Genomic DNA, 19,629 nt, shown 5'->3' on the forward strand with positions numbered 1-19,629 from the left:
AGACAGGACAGGTAGACAGGACAGGGAGACAGGACACAGGACAGGTAGACCAGGACAGGTAGATAGGACAGGGAGACAGGACACAGGACAGGTAGACCAGGACAGGTAGATAGGACAAGTAGACAGGACAGGTAGACAGGACAGGTAGACAGGACAGGTAGATAGGACAGGTAGACAGGACAGGTAGACAGGACAGGTAGACAGGACAGGTAGACAGGACACAGGACAGGTAGACCAGGACAGGTAGATAGGACAGGGAGACAGGACACAGGACAGGTAGACCAGGACAGGTAGACAGGACAGGTAGACAGGACAGGGAGACAGGACACAGGACAGGTAGACCAGGACAGGTAGATAGGACAAGTAGACAGGACAGGTAGATAGGACAGGTAGACAGGACAGGTAGACAGGACAGGTAGATAGGACAGGTAGACAGGACAGGTAGATAGGACAGGTAGGCAGGACAGGCATACAGGACAGGTAGACAGAACAGGTAGACAGGACAGGTAGACAGGACAGGGAGACATGACAGGGAGACAGGACAGGTAGACTGGACAGGTAGACAGGACAGGTAGATAGGACAGGTAGACGGGACAGGTAGACAGGACAGGTAGATATGACAGGTAGACAGGACAGGTAGACAGGACAGGTAGACAGGACAGGTAGACAGGACAGAAAGACAGGACAGGTAGACAGGACAGGTAGACAGGACAGGGAAACAGGACAGGTAGACTGGACAGGTAGACAGGACAGGTAGACAGGACAGGTAGATAGGACAGGTAGACAGGACAGGTAGATAGGACAGGTAGACAGGACAGGCATACAGGACAGGTAGACAGAACAGGTAGATAGGACAGGTAGACAGGACAGGTAGATTCCAGTACTTACAGAAGCTAGTGCTTTCCCCAGGGCTGCTCCAGTCTGTGACCTTCCTGTAGAGTGGTTTCCTGTGGTGTTCTCTGAGCTGGTGGCTGACGGGGTGTGAGATGCAGCAGGGTTGTTACGGTAGAAGGTAGACATAGGAGGAAGACCCCTGTTCACCTCTACAGGTGAGACTGAATGGGGAGAATAGTCCTGCGAAACAATAAACAACATACACATGATTTGGCAGCGGACCAGAGTGCATCAGTATGTACCGTACCAGTCAAACATTTGGACACGCCTACTCATTCAAGGGTTTTTCTTTATTTTTTAAAACTATTTAAAACTATTTTCTACTATTTTCTACTATTTTCCATCAGAGTAGAAGACAAGCCGCATCACTGAGACAGACTGAAACAGCAGACGGTATCAATGCGCCATCTGCTGCTTGTTACGACGTTGTTAATACCTTGGTCTCTACCTCTCCGCTACACCCTCATTAGCCAAAATGTCGTTATCCAAACGGAGAAAAGTAGATAAGGAGTGTAGAATTTTCAAAGAAAAATGGACCACGTCCTATTTATTTACAGAGATGCAGGAAAACCTTTGTGCTTGGTGTGTTTGCAACAAGACAGGTATTGAAGGAATATAATATTCGACGCCACTACGAGACTCATCACAGCGAAAAACTAGACTAACACCTTTAAAATGCTGCCTTAGATACTGTTTGCATTGAAAGAATACAGCTCTGTGAAGATGAATCCTTACTGTGGTGATTTAAATAATGTGCACTTTAATGTTAGTCAGCAGCTTCAAAACAAAAGTTGTGTGATGGAATTCTACTGTTCATACAACTCCATAAATTTTCAGTATGTATTGTATGTGTATGTATGTTTCATGTATGAAGTTTACAGATTTACAGGACAGGCGAACACTTTCTTCATTACACATTTAAAATCACTCTCCTTAGTTTGTAAGGTGTACGCAGGGATTACATTTAGATTTTATATGTGTATGTGTAAGTGGTTTAAAAATTACTTTCTTTAAAAGTCTCATTTAATCTTAAAGTGCATTACTATATTTTTCAGTACCAATTAAAGTTTTGTGCCTTTGTACAATCAGTGGGATCAGTTGCAATGCATATTTGTGAATGATAAAAGTAAATTGCACATTTGTCTAAGGAAATATGAGGTGTTTCATGAAATGTTTTGTAAAAGGATAGTTCATTAAATGTCAATATTTTCCTAATGTTCTTGTGCTTCTTTACACCAAAACAAAGGAAAGACATGATATTTTGGTTATTTATAGCAGAGTATGGTATAATTTTAATGGTCCGGCCCACTTGACATCTCCCTAGGCCGTATGTGGCCCACGATGCGAAATTAGTTTGACACCCCTGTTGTAGACCATCAAAAACTATGAAATAACACATATGGAATCAAGTAGTAACCGAAAAAAAAGTGTTAAACAAATCAAAATATATTTTATGTTAGAAATTCTTCAAAGAAGTCACCCTTTGCCTTGATGACAGCTTTGCACACTCTTGGCATTCTCTCAACCAGCTTCATGAGGTAGACACCTGGAATGCATTTCAATTAACAGGTGTGCCTTGTTAATTTGTGCAATTTCTTTCCTTCTTAATGCGTTTGAGACAATCAGTTGTGTTGTGACAAGGTAGAGCTGGTATACAGAAGATAATCCTATTTGGTAAAATACCAAGTCAAATCAAATCAAATTTTATTTGTCACATACACATGGTTAGCAGATTGTTCATGCAAGTGTAGCGAAATGCTTGTGCTTCTAGTTCCGACAATGCAGTAATAACCAACGAGTAATCTAACCTAACAATTCCACAACTACTACCTTATACACACAAGTGTAAAGGGATAAAGAATATGTACATAAAGATATATGAATGAGTGATGGTACAGAACGGCATAGGCAAGATGCAGTAGATGGTATAGAGTACATTATATACATATAAGATGAGTAATGTAGGGTATGTAAACATTATATTAAGTGGCATTGTTTAAAGTGGTTAGTGATACATTTTTTACATCAATTTCCATCAATTTCCATTATTAAAAGTGAGCTGGAGTTGAGTCAGTATGTTGGCAGCAGCCACTCAATGTTAGTGATGGCTGTTTAACAGTCTGATGGCCTTAGGATAGAAGCTGTTTTTCAGTCTCTCGGTCCCAGCTTTGATGCACCTGTACTGACCTCACCTTCTGGATGATAGCGGGGTGAACAGGCAGTGGCTCGGGTGGCTGTTGTCTTTGATGATGGCCTTTATGGCCTTCCTGTGACATCGGGTGGTGTAGGTGTCCTGGAGGGCAGGTAGTTTGCCCCCGGTGATGCGTTGTGCAGACCTCACTACCCTCTGGAAAGCCTTGCGGTTGTGGGCGGAGCAGTTGCCGTACCAGGCGGTGATACAGCCCGACAGGATGCTCTCGATTGTGCATCTGTAGAAGTTTGTGAGTGCTTTTGGTGACTAGCCAAATTTCTTCAGCCTCCTGAGGTTGAAGAGGCGCTGCTGCGCCTTCTTCACAACGCTGTCTGTGTGGGTGGACCAATTCAGTTTGTCCGTGATGTGTACGCCGAGGAACTTAAAACTTACTACCCTCTCCACTACTGTCCCGTCGATATGGATAGGGGGGTGCTCCCTCTGCTGTTTCCTAAAGTCCACAATCATCTCCTTAGTTTTGTTGACGTTGAGTGTGAGGTTACTTTCCTGACACCACACTCCGAGGGCCCTCACCTCCTCCCTGTAGGCCGTCTCGTCGTTGTTGGTAATCAAGCCTACCGCTGTTGTGTCGTCCGCAAACTTGATGATTGAGTTGGAGGCGTGCCTGGCCACGCAGTCGTGAGTGAACAGGGAGTACAGGAGAGGGCTCAGAACGCACCCTTGTGGGGCCCCAGTGTTGAGGATCAGCGGGTTGGAGATGTTGTTACCTACCCTCACCACCTGGGGGTGGCCCGTCCGGAAGTCCAGTACCCAGTTGCACAGGGCGGAGTCGAGACCCTGGGTCTCGAGCTTGATGACGAGTTTGGAGGGTACTATGGTGTTAAATGCTGAGCTGTAGTTGATGAACAGCATTCTCACATAGGTATTCCTCTTGTCCAGATGGGTTAGGGCAGTGTGCAGTGTGGTTGCGATTGCATCGTCTGTGGACCTATTTGGGCGGTAAGCAAGTTGGAGTGGGTCTAGGGTGTCAGGTAAGGTGGAGGTGATATGATCCTTGACTAGTCTCTCAAAGCACTTCATGATGACGGAAGTGAGTGCTACGTGGTGGTTGTCGTTTAGCTCAGTTACCTTAGCTTTCTTGGGAACAGGAACAATGGTGGCCATCTTGAAGCATGTGGGAACAGCAGACTGGGATAAGGATTGATTGAATATGTCTGTAAACACGCCAGCCAGCTGGTCTGCACATGCTCTGAGGACGCGGCTGGGGATGCCGTCTGGGCCTGCGGCCTTGCGAGGGTTAACACGTTTAAATGTTTTACTCACGTCGGCTGCAGTGAAGGACAGTACGCAGGTTTTGGTAGCGGGCCGTGTCAGTGGCACTGTATTGTCCTCAAAGCGAGCAAAGAAGTTATTTAGTCTGTCTGGGAGCAAGACATCCTGGTCCGCGACAGGGCTGGTTTTCTTGTTGTAATCCGCGATTGACTGTAGACCCTGCCACATACCTCTTGTGTCTGAGCCGTTGAATGACAACTCTACTTTGTCTCTATACTGACGCTTAGCTTGTTTGATTGCCTTGTGGAGGGAATAGCTCCACTGTTTGTATTCGGTCATGTTTCCGGTCACCTTGCCCTGGTTAAAAGCAATGGTTCGTGCTTTCAGTGTCTTGCGACTGCTGCCATCAATCCACAGTTTCTGGTTTGGGAATGTTTTAATAGTTGCTGTGGGTACGACAGCAGTCTTGAAGCGTGGAATCAGATTGGTTGGACCAGCGTTGAACAGACCTGACCGCGGGAGCTTCTTGTTTTAGTTTCTGTCTGTAGGCTGGAAGCAACAAGATGGAGTCGTGGTCAATTTTTCCGAAAGGAGGGTGGGGAGGGCCTTATATGTGTCGCGGAAGTTAGAATAACAATGATCCAGGGTTTTACCAGCCCTGGTTGCGCAATCGATTTGCTGATAGAATTTAGGGAGTCTTGTTTTCAGATTAGCCTTGTTAAAATCCCCAGCTACAATGAATGCAGCCTCCGGATATATGGATTCCAGTTTGCAAAGAGTCAAATAAAGTTTGTTCAGGGCCATCGATGTGTCTTCTTGGGGGGGAATATATACGGCTGTGATTATAATCGAAGATAATTCCCTTGGTAGATAATGCGGTTGACATTTGATTGTGAGGAATTCTAAGTCAGGTGAACAGAAGGAGTATGTTGTTATGATCACACCACGTCTCGTTTATCATAAGGCATACCCCCCCGCCCCTCTTCTTACCAGAAAGATGCTTGTTTCTGTCGGCGCGATGCATGAAGAAACCAGCTGGCTGCACCGACTCCGATAGTGTCTCTCGAGTGAGCCATGTTTCCGTGAAGCAAAGAACGTTACAGTCTCTGATGTCTCTCTGGAAGGCAACCCTGGCTCGGATTTCACCAACCTTGTTGTCAAGAGACTGGACATTGGCGAGTAGTATGGTAGGGAGTGGTGCTCCATCTCCGGAGCCTGACCAGAAGACCGCTTCGTTTGCCCCTTTTACGGCAACGTTGTTTAGGTTCGCCGGCTGGGATCCGATCTATTGTCCTGGGTGGAAGGCAAAACACAGGATCCACTTCGGGAAAGTCACATTCCTGGTCGCAATGATGGTGAGTTGACGTTGCTCTTATATTCAGTAGTTCCCCCCGACTGTATGTAATGAAACCTAAGATTACCTGGGGTACCAATGCAAGAAATAACATGTAAAAAAAACAAAATACTGCATAGTTTCCTGGGAACGCGAAGCGAGGCGGCCATATTATAGCAAGAATAGCTCAAATAAGCAAAGATAAATCCATCCCAGTCCATCATTACTATAAGACATGAAGGTCAGTCAATGCAGAACATTTCAAGTGTAGTCGCAAAAACCATCAAGCGCTATGATGAAACTGGCTCTCGTGAGGACCACCACAGCAAAGGAAGACCCAGAGTTACCTCTGCTGCAGACGATAAGTTCATTAGAGTTACCAGCCTCAGAAATTACAGCCCAAATAAATGCTTCACAGAGTTCAAGAAACAGACACATCTCAACATTAACTGTTCAGAGGAGACTGCGTGAATCAGGCCTTCATGGTGGAATTGCTGCAAAGAAATCACTACTAAAGGACACCAATAATAAGAAGAGACTTGCTTGGGCCAAGATACAGGAGCAGTGGACATTAGACCGGTGGGAATCTGTCCTTTGGTGTGATGAGTCCAAATTTGAGATTTTTGGTTCCAACCTCCGTGTCTTTGTGAAACACAGAGTAGGTGAACAAATGATCTCTGCATGTGTGGTTCCCACCGTGAAGCATGGAGGAGGAGGTGTTATGGTGCTTTGCTGATGACACTTTCTGTGAAATTATTTAGAATTCAAGGCACACTTAACCAGCATGGCTACCACAGCATTCTGCAGCGATACGCCATCCCATCTGGTTTGCGCTTAGTGGGACTATCATTGTTTTTCAAAAGGGCAATGACCCAACACACCTCCAGGCTGTGTAAGGGCTATTTGACCAAGAAGGAGAGAGTGATGGAGTGCTGCAACCCTTTTGACTGGTACTGTACATGTGCTGGGTTAGTATCAACATCTGTGTGAGCCCATCAAAATAAAACTATAAGTAGAACATGATTTATTGAAAACTCTTTGTGTGAGTAAAGTCAAGTACAGTACAGTTCTTTACCAGGTGATTACGTGCTGGTTGCATGTTGTTGTAGCTTCCTGATTGGTGAGCTGAGGCCCCTCCCACCATGCCTCCAAAGCCAGGCTGGTTCATTCCATTGGAGTTCCACATGTCAGGTGAACTGCTGTTCCCCTGTCGCTCACTGAAAAAGGTTCCCGTGAACACGTTGCCTGGAGCTTTGGAGGAGGGGTGTGAGGATGAGTCAGGGTTGAGGAGGTCGTCATGATTTGGAGATTGAGTATAGACCTGAGAAGAAAAAGGGGGGGGACAGCTAAATGAAAGATTGTGATGAACTAAACGTCTATAACACTGAAACAATGACTTCGTAAAGTTATGTATATAAACACACATAACTGACATATAAGTCGGTTAGGAACAAATTCTTATTTTCAATGACGGACTACGAGGGAACAGTGGGTTAAACTGCCTTGTTCAGGGGCAGAACAACATATTTTTTACCTTGTCAGCTCAGGGATTCGATCTAGCAACTTTTCAGTTACTAGTCCCAACACTCTAACCACTAGGCTACCTGCCGCCCATATACAGTATGTGAAAATATAAAGTATAGTCTATATGAATACTTGTGAACATATACAGAATAGCCTATATGTGAATACAGTGTATACAGTATAGCCTATATGTGAATATATACAGTATAGCCTATATGAATACATATGTAAATATATGTCTATGGATCAACGCAATACCAGAACTGTGAACTGAAGCTACAGTATACTACAGTATACTCATTATAATACAGGATACTATGGTATACAACCGTATACTACAGCATACTACAGTACGCTACAGTATACTACAGTATACTACAGTACACTACAGTATGCTACAGTACACTAGAGCACACTACAGTACACTACAGTACACTACAGTATACTACAGTACACCACAGTATACTACAGTACACTACAGTAAACTACAGTATACTCATTATGATACAGGATACTATGGTATACAACCGTATACTACAGCAACATACAGTACACTACAGTATACTACAGTATAGCACAGTACACTACAGTATACTACAGAGCCCTACAGTATAGCACAGTACACTACAGTATACTACAGCATACTACAGTATAGCAGAGTACACTACATTATACTACAGAACCCGACAGTATAGCACAGTACACAACAGTATACTACAGAAACCTACAGTATAGTACAGAGATACTACAATATACTCATTATAATACAGGATACTATAGTATACAACCGTATACTACAGCAAAATAGGGTACACTAGAGCACACTACAGTACCCTACAGTATACTACAGAACACTACAGTATAGTACAATAAACTACAGTATACTACAGCATACTACACCATACTACAGTACTCCACAATATAATACAGTGAACATCTGTATAATACAGTACACTACAGTATACTACAGTACACTACAGTATAATACAGTACACTACAGCACACTACAGTACACTACAGTACAGAACCGTACATTACAGTATACTCCAGAACACTACAGTATACTACAGCATACTATAGCATTCCACAGTATACTACAGTACAGTATACTACAGTACACTACACTACAGTATACTACAGAATACTATAGTACACTACACTATAATACAGTATAAACAGTATAATACAGTATAATACAGTACACTACAGTATAATACTGTACACTACAGTATAATACAGTATAAAACAGTATAGTACCTTACAGTATAATACAGTACACTACAGTATAATACAGTATAATACAGTACATTACAGTATAATACAGTATAATACAGTACATTACAGTATAATACAGTACACTACAGTATAATACAGTATACTACCATACACTACACTATAATACAGTATAAAACAGTATAATACAGTACATTACAGTACACTACAGTATAATACAGTACACTACAGTATAATACAGTATACTACAGTATACTACAGTACACAACAGTATAATACAGTATAATACAGTACACTACAGTATAATACAGTATAATACAGTATACTACAGTATACTAAAGTACACTACAGTATAATAGAGTACACTACAGTATAATACAGTACACTAAAGTACACTACAGTATAATACAGTATACTAAAGTACACTACAGTATAATACAGTACACTACAGTATAATACAGTACAGTATAATACAGTACACTACAGTATAATACAGTACACTACAGTATAATACAGTTTAATACAGTATACTAAAGTACACTACACTATAATACAGTATAATACAGTACACTACAGTATAGTACAGTATAATACAGTATACTATAGTACACTACACTATAATACAGTATAATACAGTATAATACAGTACACTACAGTATAGTACAGTATAATACAGTATACTATAGTACACTACACTATAATACAGTATAATACAGTATAATACAGTACACTACAGTATACTACAGAAGTCTAAATAAAAACCAAGCAGTGTGCTGAAAGGAGCAGACTCAGAGCTATTGTGTTAATCCCTAAACTGGGTGATCCATGCACCTCCTCATCCGGATTAAGGGAACAGCATTCCCTCCCATCCCCATCACCGCCTTCCCGGGAGGGAGGGGGGGAGAGAGGGAGAGAGAGAGAGAGAGAGAGAGAGAGAGAGAGAGAATTCCCTGCTGCCCTAATCGTAATCAGGTTTAGGGCTAGTTTGGAAGATTGGGATAGAAAGAATTTCATTTGGAAAAAGCTGCAGAACAACATTGGATAAATCCTCTTCAGACAGCAGGACCACAACACAAGACCACACTACAAGACCACACCATAAGACCACACCACAGGATCGGACCACAGGACCACACCACAGGATCGGACCACAGGACCACACCACAGGATCGGACCACAGGACCGGACCACAGGACCGGACCACAGGATCGAACCAGAGGATCTGACCACAGGATCCACAGGATCTGACCACAGGATCGGACCACAGGATCGGACCACAGGACCGGACCACAGGATCGGACCACAGGATCGGACCACAGGATCGGACCACAGGATCGGACCACAGGATCGAACCAGAGGATCTGACCACAGGATCCACAGGATCGGACCACACCACAGGATCGGACCACAGATCAGACCACAGGATCGGACCACAGGATCGAACCACAGGATCGGACCACAGGATCGGACCACAGGACCACACCACAGGATCGGACCACAGGACCGGACCACAGGATCGGACCACAGGATCGGACCACAGGATCGGACCACAGGATCGGACCACAGGATCGGACCACAGGACCACACCACAGGATCGAACCACAGATCAGACCACAGGATCGGACCACAGGATCGGACCACAAGACCACACCACAGGATCGACCACAGGATCGGACCACAGGATCGAACCAGAGGATCTGACCACAGGATCCACAGGATCTGACCACAGGATCGGACCACAGGACCGGACCTCAGGATCGAACCAGAGGATCTGACCACAGGATCCACAGGATCTGACCACAGGATCGGACCACAGGATCGGACCACAGGACCGGACCACAGGATTGGACCACAGGATCGGACCACAGGACCACACCACAGGATCGGACCACAGGATCGGACCACAGGATCGGACCACAGGATCGGACCACAGGACCACACCACAGGATCGAACCACAGATCAGACCACAGATCGGACCACAGGATCGGACCACAGGATCGGACCACAGGATCGGACCACACCACAGGATCGGACCACAGGATCGGACCACAGGACCGGACCACAGGATCGGACCACAGGATCGGACCACAGGATCGGACCACAGATCGGACCACAGATCGGACCACAGGATCGGACCACAGGATCGGACCACAGGACCACACCACAGGATCGGACCACAGGATCGGACCACAGATCAGACCACAGATCGGACCACAGGATCGGACCACAGATCAGACCACAGATCGGACCACAGGATCGGACCACACCACAGGATCGGACCACAGGATCGGACCACACCACAGTTGTAATAGAGTATGAGACTTTTGTTGAAACAGTGACAGTTTTCTATTTTATTACAATAAAAAATTAGAATTAACTATTGAATCATCGAAGGAGGTTTCACAAATGAAACACCTACCCACACTGAGAGGTCTGTGCTGCACCTGCACCCCCATCTCTTTGATCTGATTCAGGAAATTAAAATCAACCTCCCTGAGGAACATCAATGGGGTGTCAGTTACCCCGACAACAGGCACTGTTACCCCGGTGACAAACGCCTGTAAAGCAGACCAGCTCTCTATTTAAAGACCCTCTTGAGCATGCTCACACACACACACACACACACGCACACACACACAATCACACACACACACACACACACACACACACACACACACACACACACACACACACACGCACACACGCTCACACGCACACACACACGCACACAACACACACACACACAATGCCCTCCCCCATACACACACACACACACACACAGCTCTAGCCGTGTTTGGCACAAGTTCCATGGTGATAATGGGACCAGGCCAACCACAGGAGCCCCTGCTGTCACTAGCCCTGTCTGAGTCTCCATGGGTAGCATATGGTGCAGGATAATGCCAATTGTCCTCCTTACCATGGGAGGGAGCAGGAGACCCATTAGTAACACACACACACATACACACACTGTGGGACGGAGCAGGCAGGAGACCCATACACACACTGTGGGACACAGGAGACCCATTACACACACACACACTGTGGGACGGAGCAGGAGACCCATTAATAACACACACACACATACACACACTGTGGGACGGAGCAGGAGACCCATTAGTAACACACACACACAAACACACACTGTGGGACGGAGCAGGAGACCCATTAGTAACACACACACACATACACACACTGTGGGACGGAGCAGGAGACCCATTAGTAACACACACACCCATACACACACTGTGGGACGGAGCAGGAGACCCATTAGTAACACACACACACATACACACACTGTGGGACGGAGCAGGAGACCCATTAGTAACACACACACACACACACACACTGTGGGACGGAGCAGGAGACCCATTAGTAACACACACACACACACACTGTGGGACGGAGACCCATTAATAACACACACACACACACACACTGTGGGGCCGGAGACAGGAGACCCATTAGTACACACACACCCATTAATACACACACTGTGGGACGGAGCAGAGAGTGGGACGAAGCAGAGACCCACACACACACATACACCACTGTAGTAACACACACACATACACACACTGTGGGACGGAGCAGGAGACCCATTAGTAACACACACACATACACACACTGTGGGACGGAGCAGGAGACCCATTAGTAACACACACACACATACACACACTGTGGGACGGAGCAGAGAGACCCATTAATAACACACACACACATACACACACTGTGGGACGGAGCAGGAGACCCAGACCCATTAATAACACACACACACATACACACACTGTGGGACGGAGCAGGAGACCCATTAATAACACACACACATACACACACTGTGGGACGGAGCAGGAGACCCATTAATACACACACACACACATACACACACTGTGGGGACGGAGCAGGAGACCCATTAATAACACACACACACATACACACACTGTGGGACGGAGCAGGAGGAGACCCATTAATAACACACACACACATACACACACTGTGGGACGGAGCAGGAGACCCATTAATACACACACACACATACACACACTGTGGGACGGAGCAGGAGACCCATTAATAACACACACACATACACACACTGTGGGACGGAGCAGGAGACCCATTAATAACACACACACATACACACACTGTGGGACGGAGCAGGAGACCCATTAATAACACACACACACATACACACTGTGGGACGGAGCAGGAGACCCATTAATAACACACACACACATACACACACTGTGGGACGGAGCAGGAGACCCATTAATAACACACACACACATACACACACTGTGGGACGGAGCAGGAGACCCATTAATAACACACACACACATACACACACTGTGGGACGGAGCAGGAGACCCATTAATAACACACACACACATACACACACTGTGGGACGGAGCAGGAGACCCATTAGTAACACACACACGTGAACCGTCGCCATGACATTCTCTTTTAGTATCGCATTGATTTATAAACCAACAGTCATGTCATCACAAATGATGGGAGACTCTTCACCGTGTGTGAAGAACACAACTACAGGAAGATGGAGGTGTAATATACTGCACTTTAACATCACAGTCGTGATACATTAGCATCTCTGACAGCAACACACATTTGACTGATATCATCTCTGATGGCAACAAAAACGTAACTGATATCATCTCTGATAGCAACAAAAACGTGACTGATATCATCTCTGATAGCAACAAAAACGTGACTGATATTATCTCTGATAGCAACAAAAACGTGACTGATATCATCTCTGATAGCAACAAAAACGTAACTGATATCATCTCTGATATCATCTCTGATAGCAACAAAAACACTGATATCATTTAGCAACAAAAACGTGACTGATATCATCTCTGATAGCAACAAAAAAAAACGTGACTGATATCATCTCTGATAGCAACAAAAACGTGAAATCATCTCTGATGACTGATATCATCTCTGATAGCAACAAAAACGTGACTGATATCATCTCTGATAGCAACAAAAAAAACTGTAGCAACAAAAATGATATCATCTCTGATAGCAACAAAAACGTGACTGATATCATCTCTGATAGCAACAAAAACGTGACTGATCTCTGATAGATACGTGATATCATCTCATCTCTGATATAGCAACAAAAAAACTGATATCATCTCTGATAGCAACAAAAACGTGACTGATATCATCTCTGATAGCAACAAAAACGTAACTGATATCATCTCTGATAGCAAAACAAAAACGTGACTGATATCATCTCTGATAGCAACAAAAAAAAACGTAGCAACAAAAACGTGACTGATATCATCTCTGATAGCAACAAAAACGTAACTGATATCATCTCTGATAGCAACAAAAACGTGACTGATATCATCTCTGATAGCAACAAAAACGTGACTGATATCATCTCTGATAGCAACAAAAACGTGACTGATATCATCTCTGATAGCAACAAAAACGTAACTGATATCATCTCTGATAGCAACAAAAACGTGACTGATATCATCTCTGATAGCAACAAAAACGTGACTGATATCATCTCTGATAGCAACAAAAACGTGACTGATATCATCTCTGATAGCAACAAAAACGTGACTGATATCATCTCTGATAGCAACAAAAACGTGACTGATATCATCTCTGATAGCAACAAAAACGTGACTGATATCATCTCTGATAGCAACAAAAACGTGACTGATATAATCATAGCAACAAAAACGTGACTGATATCAGCAACAAAAACGTGACTGATATCATCATAGCAACAAAAACTTCTGATATCATCTCTAGCAACAAAAACGTGACTGATATCATTAGCAACAAAAACGTGACTGATAGCAACAAAAACGTGACTGATATAATCTCTGATAGCAACAAAAACGTGACTGATATCATCTCTGATAGCAACAAAAACGTAACTGATATCATCTCTGATAGCAACAAAAACGTGACTGATATCATCTCTGATAGCAACAAAAACACGATTGATATCATCTCTGATGGAAACAAAAACTTAAATGAAGACATGAAAGACCCCATTTGGCACTCAAAAATGTATAATTTCAATAATTTAGAGGAAGATTTAAAAGAGTGCAATATTGATCCACTATTCTAAGGCCTCTACCCTACAGTAACACCCCTTCCAACTTTAGCCACATTGGCCCCTCTGTGTCTTGTACTAACGTCTGGTTCTAGTTAGTTACTAACGTCTGGTTCTAGTTAGTTACTAACGTCTGGTTCTAGTTAGTTACTAACGTCTGGTTCTAGTTAGTTACTAACGTCTGGTTCTAGTTAGTTACTAACGTCTGGTTCTAGTTAGTTACTAACGTCTGGTTCTAGTTAGTTACTAACGTCTGGTTCTAGTTAGTTACTAACGTCTGGTTCTAGTTAGTTACTAACGTCTGGTTCTAGTTAGTTATCCTCTAAGGTCTGGTTCTAGTTAGTTACCCTCTAACGTCTGGTTCTAGTTAGTCTCTAATGTCTGGTTCTAGTTAGTTAGTCTCTAACGTCTGGTTATAGTTAGTTAGTCTCTAACGTCTGGTTCTAGTTAGTTAGTCTCTAACGTCTGGTTCGAGTTAGTTACTCTCTAAGGTCTGGTTCTAGTTAGTTATTCTCTAACGTCTGGTTCTAGTTAGTTATTCTCTAACGTCTGGTTCTCGTTAGTCTCTAACGTCTGGATCTAGTTAGTTAGTCTCTATGGTCTGGTTCTATTTCGTTACTCTCTAAGGTCTGGTTCTAGTTAGTTACTCTCTAAGGTCTGGTTCTAGTTAGTTACCCTCTAACATCTGGTTCTAGTTAGTCTCTAAGGTCTGGTTCTAGTTAGTTAGTCTCTAACGTCTGGTTCTAGTTAGTTAGTCTCTAACGTCTGGTTCTAGTTAGTTAGTCTCTAACGTCTGGTTCTAGTTCGTTACTCTCTAAGGTCTGGTTCTAGTTAGTTAGTCTCTAACGTCTGGTTCTAGTTAGTTAGTCTCCCAGTCTTTGATGGTGGTAATGGACAAGGATAGGGACCAGTGTTAAAACACACCACGGTTAAATCAAATAGAGATCTGCAATCTGCTACACATTAGAGAAATGGGAGGCGGTAAATATAGACTGATACATTATATGTTGTATTCTGAAAGCTGAAAGAGGGACATTTGGTCAATTACATTACATAGTGTAAGTACGTGCTGCAAATGTCATAATCTTCTATCACAATGAAACCACGGACATACATTTACACAGACATCACTGACTGAATGGAACACTCAGTCCCAGTTCTAGTGCCATTGAACACACACACACACACACACACACACACACACACACACACACACACACACACACACACACACACACACACACACACACACACACACACACACACACACACACACACACACACACACACACACACACATATATCCCTTCCAGATACAGCCATAGCTGTATAAACCTAATCCCCATGACACATGTTCACTGCAATGACTTTTGATGAGAGGTATATGAAAGGGTTTGTTCTTTTAATGGTATAGAATGTTAGACTCCCTGTTGTGATGAATGATAGACTCCCTGTAGTGATGAATGTTAGACTCCCTGTTGTGATGAATGATAGACTCCCTGTAGTGATGAATGTTAGACTCCCTGTTGTGATGAATGATATAGAATGTTGGACTCCCTGTAGTGATGAATGTTAGACTCCCTGTTGTGATGAATGATATAGAATGTTGGACTGACTCCCTGTTGTGATTAATGATATAGAATGTTGGACTCCCTGTTGTGATGAATGATATAGAATGTTAGACTCCCTGTTGTGATGAATGTTAGACTCCCTGTTGTGATGAATGATATAGAATGTTGGACTCCCTGTTGTGATTAATGATATAGAATGTTGGACTCCCTGTTGTGATGAATGATATAGAATGTTAGACTCCCTGTTGTGATGAATGTTAGACTCCCTGTTGTGATGAATGATATAGAATGTTGGACTCCCTGTTGTGATTAATGATATAGAATGTTGGACTCCCTGTTGTGATGAATGATATAGAATGTTAGACTCCCTGTTGTGATGAATGTTAGACTCCCTGTTGTGATGAATGATATAGAATGTTGGACTCCCTGTTGTGATGAATGATATAGAATGTTAGACTCCCTGTTGTGATGAATGTTAGACTCCCTGTTGTGATGAATGATATAGAATGTTGGACTCCCTGTTGTGATTAATGATATAGAATGTTGGACTCCCTGTTGTGATGAATGATATAGAATGTTGGACTCCCTGTTGTGATGAATGATATAGAATGTTAGACTCCCTGTTGTGATGAATGTTAGACTCCCTGTTGTGATGAATGATATAGAATGTTAGACTCCCTGTAGTGATGAATGATATAGAATGTTAGACTCCCTGTAGTGATGAATGATATAGAATGTTAGACTCCCTGTTGTGATGAATTATATAGAATGTTAGACTCCCTGTAGTGATGAATGTTATAGAATGTTAGACTCCCTGTAGTGATGAATGGTATAGAATGTTAGACTCCCTGTAGTGATGAATGTTAGTCTCCCTGTAGTGATGAATGTTAGACTCCCTGTAGTGATGAATGTTAGACTCCCTGTTGTGATGAATGTTAGACTCCCTGTTGTGATGAATGATATAGAATGTTGGACTCCCTGTAGTGATGAATGTTAGACTCCCTGTTGTGATGAATGATATAGAATGTTGGACTCCCTGTAGTGATGAATGTTAGACTCCCTGTAGTGATGAATGTTAGACTCCCTGTTGTGATGAATGATATAGAATGTTGGACTCCCTGTAGTGATGAATGATAGACTCCCTGTAGTGATGAATGTTAGACTCCCTGTAGTGATGAATGATATAGAATGTTAGACTCCCTGTAGTGATGAATGATATAGAATGTTAGACTCCTTGTTGTGATGAATGATATAGAATGTTAGACTCCCTGTTGTGATGAATGATATAGAATGTTAGACTCCCTGTTGTGATGAATGATATAGAATGTTAGACTCCTTGTTGTGATGAATGATATAGAATGTTAGACTCCCTGTTGTGATGAATGATATAGAATGTTAGACTCCCTGTAGTGATGAAGGATATAGAATGTTAGACTCCCTGTTGTGATGAATGATATAGAATGTTAGACTCCCTGTAGTGATGAATGATATAGAATGTTAGACTCCCTGTTGTGATGAATGATATAGAATGTTAGACTCCCTGTTGTGATGAATGTTAGACTCCCTGTAGTGATGAATGATATAGAATGTTAGACTCCCTGTAGTGATGAATGATATAGAATGTTAGACTCCCTGTTGTGATGAATGATATAGAATGTTAGACTCCCTGTAGTGATGAAGGATATAGAATGTTAGACTCCCTGTTGTGATGAATGATATAGAATGTTAGACTCCCTGTTGTGATGAATGATATAGAATGTTAGACTCCCTGTAGTGATGAATGATGTAGAATGTTAGACTCCCTGTTGTGATGAATGATATAGAATGTTGGACTCCCTGTAGTGATGAAGGATATAGAATGTTAGACTCCTTGTTGTGATGAATGATATAGAATGTTGGACTCCCTGTAGTGATGAATGATATAGAATGTTAGACTCCCTGTTGTGATGAATGATATAGAATGTTGGACTCCCTGTAGTGATGAATGTTATAGAATGTTGGACTCCCTGTAGTGATGAATGATATAGAATGTTAGACTCCCTGTAGTGATGAATGATATAGAATGTTAGACTCCCTGTAGTGATGAATGATATAGAATGTTGACTCCCTGTAGTGATGAATGTTAGACTCCCTGTTGTGATGAATGATATAGAATGTTAGACTCCCTGTTGTGATGAATGATATAGAATGTTAGACTCCCTGTAGTGATGAATGATATAGAATGTTGGACTCCCTGTAGTGATGAATGATATAGAATGTTAGACTCCCTGTAGTGATGAATGATATAGAATGTTGGACTCCCTGTAGTGATGAATGATATAGAATGTTAGACTCCCTGTAGTGATGAATGATATAGAATGTTAGACTCCCTGTAGTGATGAATGATATAGAATGTTGGACTCCCTGTAGTGATGAATGATATAGAATGTTAGACTCCCTGTAGTGATGAATGATATAGAATGTTGGACTCCCTGTAGTGATGAATGATATAGAATGTTAGACTCCCTGTTGTGATGAATGATATAGAATGTTAGACTCCCTGTAGTGATGAATGATATAGAATGTTAGACTCCCTGTAGTGATGAATGATATAGAATGTTAGACTCCCTGTAGTGATGAATGATATAGAATGTTAGACTCCCTGTAGTGATGAATGATATAGAATGTTGGACTCCCTGTAGTGATGAATGATATAGAATGTTAGACTCCCTGTAGTGATGAATGATATAGAATGTTGGACTCCCTGTAGTGATGAATGATATAGAATGTTAGACTCCCTGTAGTGATGAATGATATAGAATGTTGGACTCCCTGTAGTGATGAATGATATAGAATGTTGGACTCCCTGTAGTGATGAATGATATAGAATGTTGGACTCCTGTAGTGATGAATGATATAGAATGTTGGACTCCCTGTAGTGATGAATGATATAGAATGTTAGACTCCCTGTTGTGATGAATGATATAGAATGTTAGACTCCCTGTAGTGATGAATGATATAGAATGTTAGACTCCCTGTAGTGATGAATGATATAGAATGTTGGACTCCCTGTAGTGATGAATGATATAGAATGTTGGACTCCCTGTAGTGATGAATGATATAGAATGTTAGACTCCCTGTTGTGATGAATGATATAGAATGTTAGACTCCCTGTAGTGATGAATGATATAGAATGTTAGACTCCCTGTAGTGATGAATGATATAGAATGTTAGACTCCCTGTAGTGATGAATGATATAGAATGTTAGACTCCCTGTTGTGATGAATGTTAGACTCCCTGTAGTGATGAATGATATAGAATGTTGGACTCCCTGTAGTGATGAATGATATAGAATGTTAGACTCCCTGTAGTGATGAATGATATAGAATGTTAGACTCCCTGTTGTGATGAATGATATAGAATGTTAGACTCCCTGTAGTGATGAATGATATAGAATGTTAGACTCCCTGTTGTGATGAATGATATAGAATGTTAGACTCCCTGTAGTGATGAATGATATAGAATGTTAGACTCCCTGTTGTGATGAATGATATAGAATGTTAGACTCCCTGT

The 19,629-nt window shown here is 42.7% G+C and overlaps 1 protein-coding gene across 1 annotated transcript in view; it reads right to left on the minus strand.

Moving 5' to 3' along the window:
• The window catches only part of LOC118380178 (transcription factor 12), a 37,903-nt gene that overhangs the window by 14,030 nt on the left and 4,244 nt on the right, over nucleotides 1–19,629 (minus strand). The window contains exons 2-3 of the mRNA XM_052467072.1: nucleotides 6,727–6,972; nucleotides 889–1,074 (exon numbers count right to left, since the gene is read on the minus strand). Coding sequence (XP_052323032.1) covers nucleotides 889–1,074; nucleotides 6,727–6,972 — 432 coding nt within the window. The remainder of the gene's footprint in view (nucleotides 1–888; nucleotides 1,075–6,726; nucleotides 6,973–19,629) is intronic.

Source organism: Oncorhynchus keta, chromosome 17, assembly GCF_023373465.1.
Source record: "Oncorhynchus keta strain PuntledgeMale-10-30-2019 chromosome 17, Oket_V2, whole genome shotgun sequence".
Taxonomy (NCBI): Eukaryota; Metazoa; Chordata; class Actinopteri; order Salmoniformes; family Salmonidae; genus Oncorhynchus; species Oncorhynchus keta.